This window comes from Sander vitreus, chromosome 22, assembly GCF_031162955.1.
Source record: "Sander vitreus isolate 19-12246 chromosome 22, sanVit1, whole genome shotgun sequence".
Lineage (NCBI taxonomy): Eukaryota > Metazoa > Chordata > Actinopteri > Perciformes > Percidae > Sander > Sander vitreus.
This window is the reverse complement of record NC_135876.1, coordinates 11592820-11600639: the sequence shown is the minus strand read 5'-3', so window position 1 is coordinate 11600639 and position 7820 is coordinate 11592820. Positions and strand designations below refer to the sequence as shown.

At 37.7% G+C, this 7820-nt stretch overlaps 1 protein-coding gene across 1 annotated transcript; it reads left to right on the top strand.

Moving 5' to 3' along the window:
- The first annotated feature begins 895 nt into the window (after positions 1–895).
- gpr141 (G protein-coupled receptor 141) lies at positions 896–3858 on the top strand. The gene is made up of 2 exons (XM_078280984.1): positions 896–1115; positions 1698–3858. Exon 2 carries the CDS (start codon positions 1698–1700, stop codon positions 2661–2663), a length of 966 nt encoding a protein of 321 aa, XP_078137110.1. The 5' UTR covers positions 896–1115; the 3' UTR covers positions 2664–3858.
- The last annotated feature ends 3962 nt before the right edge of the window (positions 3859–7820 follow it).

Below are 7820 nucleotides of genomic sequence, written 5' to 3'. Positions count from 1 at the left end.
CTCACTTCTCTTTTAAATTGGCCAATGATTTTAGTCCATAGTGTAACGTACAGCATGGACTATTGGCTGTCTTGTTTTATGTATAAGTATGACTTATCTTGATGCAATATTTTAAGAACAGTATTTAAATACGATATAATAGGCATCTGAACCATAAGATGTGTCTAGCAACTCATGACAAACACGACTTCTGCAGAATATTATTAATTCCTGTTTTAGATATACAGAGATCTTTTTGGAAACTTGTAAATTATATTGATACTTTCACTTAAGTAAAATGTGTAATGCAGGACTTTTACTTGTAGTAGAATATTTTTTACAGTGTGGTATTAGTACTTTTACTTAAGTAAAGGATCTGAATACTTCTTCCACCACTGTTGATATCTAAACAACACAACAAAATTAAAAGGTAAAAAGCTCAACTTCTTGTTTGGATTTCAAACTAAAATGCAGAAGAAGCTTAGGCATTGGCAGTGCAGTTGCATCTATCAACTTTGCATAGTTTTTCTTTCTTGGATGGCAGACGCTGAGATGATATGTTTTTAAATGTAAATAAGATATGCATCTGCCTAAACTACAGCTGTTTAGACTTCTTGTAATATCATGGCATAGATGTAAAAGGTAATCTGTAATGGCAAGCCTAAAGACGTGCTATATGTACCAGCAACTGTGCACCAAACACCTTTCCTCTAATCAATAAGACATTCACTCACGTAACACATCACATTCTAATGGGATCTATTTAAAACATATGTGGGTGACCAGAAGGAGGAAGCAGCCAGCTCGGTGGTGGACTCACCTCCTGTTTCTGACAGAGCACATATTCTCATTCTCTCTCTCTCTCTCTCTCTCTCTCTCTCTCTCTCTCTCTCTCTCTCTCTCACACACACTTCTAACTGACTAAGTTTAGTTTCATAACCTTAAGTTCCACATTGGTTGCTCAAATGTATCCAAGCAGAAACACAGACAGACAGACACACACACAGATGCTCTTTTGTCAGACATTTCACATGCTCACGGACCTGCTACACTACCGCTTGCTGGAGATAATGTGATTTAATGTAGAGGACATACAAATATCTCTTCATTTGGTAGGCAGTTCTTTGAACCAAAAGGTACGTAAGTCTGGTTTTTACTTTTTGTTCATTCGTGATGCAATTTCCACTACAGCATTGTTCTTTTGGTAATGATTACACTGTGAACAATATGTTTATTTCTAAACTTCATGATAATTAAATGCTTACTATTTCAGTTTTAGTTAGTTTTTAGTCCTAATTCCTGTTAAACTAATATTATGTTGCGACCACATGAAGCCTGTCAGACTAAAATTATACTCTGGTTAATGTCTTGATCTGGATTATGTGTTGTAATATAAGTAACATATATTATAAGTAAAGTATGTAATTTTAATCTAAATGTAATCTAATCTGTTAATTCTAAGAGTCAAATACATTTAATCAACCAGATTTCCTCTTTTCCTGTTTAGAAGTCAAGTTAACAGTCAAGTTCATTTTACTTATCCACCCTGATACTACAAATTTGATCTGGATAACGAAAAACTCCCCGATATAACCCTTTTAATGGGGGAAAAATTTAAAATAATCAAATAAGCCTTTTTCTGATCTATTCCACCATTACTATCCTCTCATATCTGATGTGCACCCTTCTCTCTTCTTCCCTTTCTTTCTCTATTTAAGATGGATTCCACGATAAATTCCACGGCCACAACCTCCATGATGACCTCAAGCTCTCTACCAACAACCTCAAAGCCGCTGACTGATGATACAAAGTACTACACAGCCCTTTTGGTCATCTACTCTGTGGTTCTGCTCTGCGGTACCATCAGCCTGAGCCTGATGATGCACATCATGAAGTCCAGCAACACATCCATAACCTACATCGCTGTACTCAACCTCATCTTCGCCCACTTCGTCTTCCTTCTCACTGTGCCCTTTAGGATTCACTACTACGCCACTAATGACTGGGCCCTGGGCCGTGGGTGGTGTAAAGTGGTCAGCGGCATGATCCACATCCACATGTACATGTCTTTTATCTTCTATGTGATCATCCTCATTACGCGCCTGATGACGTTCTACCTCGGAGCTGAGCAGGTGGCCTCCTTCCAGAAGATTCACGGACTTATTGTCAGTGCTGTGGTGTGGATGGTGGTGCTTACTGTGGTCCCTTGCATTATCTATTTTTCCTATGGCAAAACATCAAAGGATCAAAACTTGGACACCAACAATACCACTAATGTGACACGCTGCTTCAAGTTTGGCAACAACATAGAGTCTGTTCCGGCCAAGGTGATCAACTACATCATAAGCACAGTCATCATAGTGGTGGCCACGGTGCTGACGGCCCTCCAAGCCAATGTCCTAAGGGTTTTATACAGGAAGCACCGCCAGGGATGCACCTCTCAGCAGGACTTTGGGGCTCAGCTGAAGAGCCTGTGCTTTGCTCTTATCATGGTGGTCTGCTTCATTCCCTACCACATGTTCCGGCTTCATTACTTAGAACACCTCGATCTGCAGGATGTCAATGAGGTGCTTCTGAGTTTGACCACCTTTAATTGTTTGGACATGCTCACCTTCTTGGGGAGGAGAAGCTGCTACACGTGCTTTCCAGTAGTGGTACAAAACGTATTTAGATCCTTTACTTGAGTAAAAGTATTAATAGGCTACCACACTGCAAAAATATTTTGTTACAAGTAAAAATGTCCTGCATTGAAAATGTTACTTAAGTAAAAGTATGTAAGTATCATCAGGAAAATGTACTTAAAGTATAAAAATAAAGTAATCAATGCAGAAAAATCCTCACATTTTAGAAACTGGAAACGATCAAAACAGTCTGTGTTTAATCACCTAATCGTTTCCGCTATTGTTGGGTAGTTTAATTTATTATAAAACATCGTATTTTATAAACTACATGTGTTTTAGGGGGAAAAATCTTAATTTGTAAAGTAACTAGTAACTAAAGCTGTCAGATTAATGTAGTGCAGTAAAGGTACAGTATTTCTCTCTGAAATGTAGTGGAGTAAAAGTAGTAAGTAGCATGGTAAGAAAAGACTCAAGTAAAGTACAAGAACCGTAAACTTGTTCTTAATACAGTACTTGAGCAAATGTACTTAGTTACATTCCACCACTGTTTCATAGAAAAAAAATGATATTTAATAACTGTTGGTAGGATGTGTGTTCGGGGGATGGGTCAAGATACTTTATTTGACTATTTGCTTTATTTTGTAACTTTATTTTACTTTATTGTTCTTTATTGCCTTAGCAAAGGTTTTAATAAGAACATTGCTTATGCACATCTCCATAAAGCTGATACTGTAATAGGCTAACAGCTATTCAAAAGCACATACAATTATTAAAAGCAGATTTATTTGGTGTGATGTTACTTACATGACTGTGTTTCTGTCTCTGTTCCTGTAAATTATTATATTGTATTTTTTTGCCATTATTTGATAGTTGAAAGTGTAGAGAGAGGTATGACATGCAGCAAAGGATATGTGGTATGTGTCTTAATCAGTAGGTTACCAGGGTCTATTACACAGTGTTTCTATCTCAGGAAATGTTGAGAGAATTTGACATGACTGGCCCTTTGATTTTGACTCAAAATGAATGAACTCTTGCCATCTGCTGGTCTTTGTATATATTGCACAGGCTTCAAGATTGAAATTTATAATGCTAGATTATTCCATTGGTCTTTAAGTTCCCTATTTTTTTTATCCAAAATGTGACTTCATGTATAAGACATGTAAGTGGAAATGAATGAATAAATATATGTCACCGTGTTTGCTAACACTTAACCCCTGTGTAGTGTACTTAGCTGGAGTGAAATAAATGTCTAAAATTGTTACTTTGTCACCATTATTTTGTAAAACATTACCTCAAACCCCCTGGATCTCTTACCTTCTGCCCTCGGAGGTGGTGTTAGAGGACCTGGTTGACATACACACACGCACGCGCACACACACACACACACACACACACACACACACACACCACACCTGTTGATCCTTTCCTTTTGGTTTTTATGGCTCTGGGTTACTGTTTAACATCCCCACCCTACTTTGAGTTTGTTTAGTAAATCGATTTAATGACAGGGCTATGGTGGCGCCATCCAATGTGTTGCTCCATGAATTATAGGCTGCTCAGATCTCCAACCTTCCCTTTTAATGTTGTCGAAGACCTTTACCATTTTCCTTTTCTCAGTGTCAATTAGACTAATGTCGCACTGAGGGGCTGCTTACTACCAGAGTACAACGGTACACCTGGATAAATGCACATCCCAGACCGGAACACACACGTAAGTCAAAGTCCTGCTGTGAAGTTTACTGTCATTGAAATGTGGTTATAAGAATTATGAGGTAAGCTGTTGGTTTTGTGGAGGAAGTGAAGCTTTCCTTAAGCAGTTTTTAAGGAAGTTTGTTAACTTGCTGGTGTTCTGCTAAATCACGTGGTTTGTATTTTGGTGGAAACGGTGGTACTCCCCATTTACACACTTGAATTGCTTTTGTGTGTCCTGTAAATAGAGCTGGTATGCTTTTAAATAGTAGGATTAGTGGTTGTAAGTCTGCTAGATTTCTTAGTTGTTTTGCCCAGTCTATTGAGAGATATATAGTGATAGTGTGCTCGCCTCTCTGTCCCCAGCATTTTGTCAAAACAGATAAGAATCACTTTGTCACGCATGCTTTGCTATAAGGATCTTGTGATAACTTATTTCACCTGTACAAGGACATCATGTGTAACAAGAGCAGTGTTGCAGAGCAGCAGGTTGCTAAGCAGGAAGATGGTAATACAGTTGCATTGTGTTATCCTCCTGTGATGCAATACCAATATGATACTACCACTCAAAGTACATAGGAATAACTTAAATAAATAAATAAAATATATATATATTTTATATAATATAATACAAATACATTTCTAAAATATTTAAAATGATTTATTTCTGTAATTGGAAAGTAAACTGCCTTTCTGAAGGTTGCAATGGTGACGTTTTGATGAGACTATGTCAGAGAGTTGTGGATTCATTCTTGAGGCTGTGATGTGTGTTGTACTGATCTGCCTTAAATTGTGCAGGTGATTGCGTTCACCCTGTGTATACTGTTATAAAAAGACACATGGGCTTTTTAACTTCAGCTTTTCCCATTTTTAGGGGTGAATGTTATTGACCAAAGTAGCCTTCAGATTAGCAGCAGATTAGCAGGAAGAATGAAGGAGTGTGACACTCATTAAACGCCCATGGGTCTATAGAAAAGATGTTGGGAAATTTTGCCGGGCCTGCATGTAACTCTAAGAATTAAGGAAACCGTCACGTTTCTATTCATTTACAAAAATCCAATATCATAGCAATGGTTTGAGAACTGAACAACATGTCAACGGACAAAAAATAAGTAAATGTTTAGCTGATCCTTCAGTAGAGTTTTAAGAGTGAACAATATTCTACTGACCTTGTATTTGTTTTTACTATTGCGTAGGTATCAGGAAGTAGTGGTTTACAAGAGTCAGTTGGGTGGCTGATCATCATCTGCGACTATTAAAACCTCTAATCTAAGTAGAGGTGACAGTATTATGGCCAGTTCACACAGAGATAGCCTCTTAGCACTGGGTTTTATGGCTTCAAAGAGCTTTTGGTTGCTAGGCAGACACAATGTTTCTCAGTTATATCCTGCTTGGTTTTCAGCTGAAGAAGTCATAATAGCGTTTATTACTTTAGGTATTTTTTTATGAACACGTAATTCATATGTTTTAACCTACATTCACATATAAAATTTCAAAATCAGTAAGCTTCTACATTGTGTTTTTTTGCCAGTGGATATGATGAAGTACAAGGGGCTGAATATCCCTACCTACTGTAGATACAGGTTGTTGAACTGGGATGCAGGTTTGCACCAAAGTCTGTCTTTATAAACCGCTTGACAGCTTCAGTGTTTGGGATATTGTATCTTGGTAGAAATGAATCAAGAGGAGGTAAGGATTTGTCAAGTATTCAAAAAGTAAAATAATAAAGATCAAAGGCTCATTATTACACGAATAAAGACTTGAATTCCTAGACTTGTTGTCCTTGCACTTAACTGTGGAGTGAGGCTAATAGAGCCCTTTCAAGCTTTTAACCTGTTCACCAAGTAAAAATGTTTTTTTACTTTTCAAGGAATACTGCATTTTATCTGATATTGTACCTGTCCTCAAAGCCTCAAAGCAAAATGAGCCTTGTTTTTGTTCTATGTTAAACCCAACTATATCACATAGTCTCTTAGAAAACTACAAACCTAAAGTACATGCAGTATAAATATCCACACTTAACCTCTTCTTTCTAAATACATTCAAGCCAGGTGTATACTTTCTAATCCTAGTTTAATGCAGATATAGTATCTGATGTGATGATTAATTAAATCTAGCAAACTCACACTACAGTGCTCTGTTCCCCATCCTTTTGTGTATTAGGTAATTCTGAACGTGATTGAAAAGAGTGAATTCTTCTTCTTCACTCTCTACAAACCTGATGAGTCAGAAAGGCCTGACCTCATGGTTAAAATGTAATCTCTCTCTCTCTCTCTCTCTCTCTTGACTTGGTCACTCAGCCTTGCGTATTAACTAAGATGATTATTACCCTGTGAACAGATATACTCATATACTGAATGTGTCTTACTGGCCCACTCATTACTGATGTTGGGCATCAGATCTCCCATAATACTGTCTCTTATCATTTACATCCCTCTCCAATACAATGCCTCATACTGATTACCTTAAGGCCACACAATAAGATTTAGTGCAATGAAACTCCCAATGTAAAATGGGTGGGTTGGGACATTTTAACTGGTTTATGGTAGTAAATTACAGTGTGTTCACAGCATCCCAGCCCTGGAAGAGGAGGCAGATACTGACAACTGTTTACCTTGTTTAAGAGAGCTCAACAAAGTGTGAGAACTATACAGTTGTGTTAATAGAGCATGCTGCTGCTAAGGTAGGATTACTTTTACACAGCATATTGGCTCATCATTCTTAAAGGAAAAGACCAAACACACTATAAGTGTATCACCCTGTCTGAAAATTCTCATTCATCTTAAGCAGCAGTATAAATGTAGATATTTACTCACAAATCATGACAGCAAAACTGCAATAAATGCAGGTTCTAAAATTAAACCCACAACAAATATTCCATTAACTAAAATACAAGTAAAAACACTGATGTTTCAACTGGAGTGTGATCAATGGGGTTATGGGGTAATGCTTGCATGTCTGTTCAATAATGTTTATATGGCCAGTTAATTTTAATATGTATAATAATAATAAAATAAGTTGGATATAAACTGAAGGAGTGTGTTTGTGGAAGACTTATCAGTGTTTTCCACTTCACTTTGTGTCTTCATAGATTGTATCTGCTGAGGTGGTGGTGCTATTACTCCACTATTGATTAGATTAGGAACCTTGGGAGGACACACACACACACACACACACACACACACACACACACACACACACACACACACACACACACACACACACACACACACACACACACACACACACACACACACACACATGAATGCATGTGCCTGTAAGAACAAACCCCCTGTCACCTGCAGGTACATGTGCACAGAAGCTCACCAGTATGCAGATAAAGTGCTAGCTGTCCTCCAAAATCTGATACAATCTGTCTCAAGGTAAAGAAAAAATAAAAAAGGGGATGGGGGGGGGGAAGGGAAATTATCTCCTTCACCACTATCTTTCCATCCCTGTGATCAGTGTGTGAGAGAAGATCAGATAAGTAATGTGCAATAAGGTGAGAAGTCTTAGGCCACAGCTCCTCCC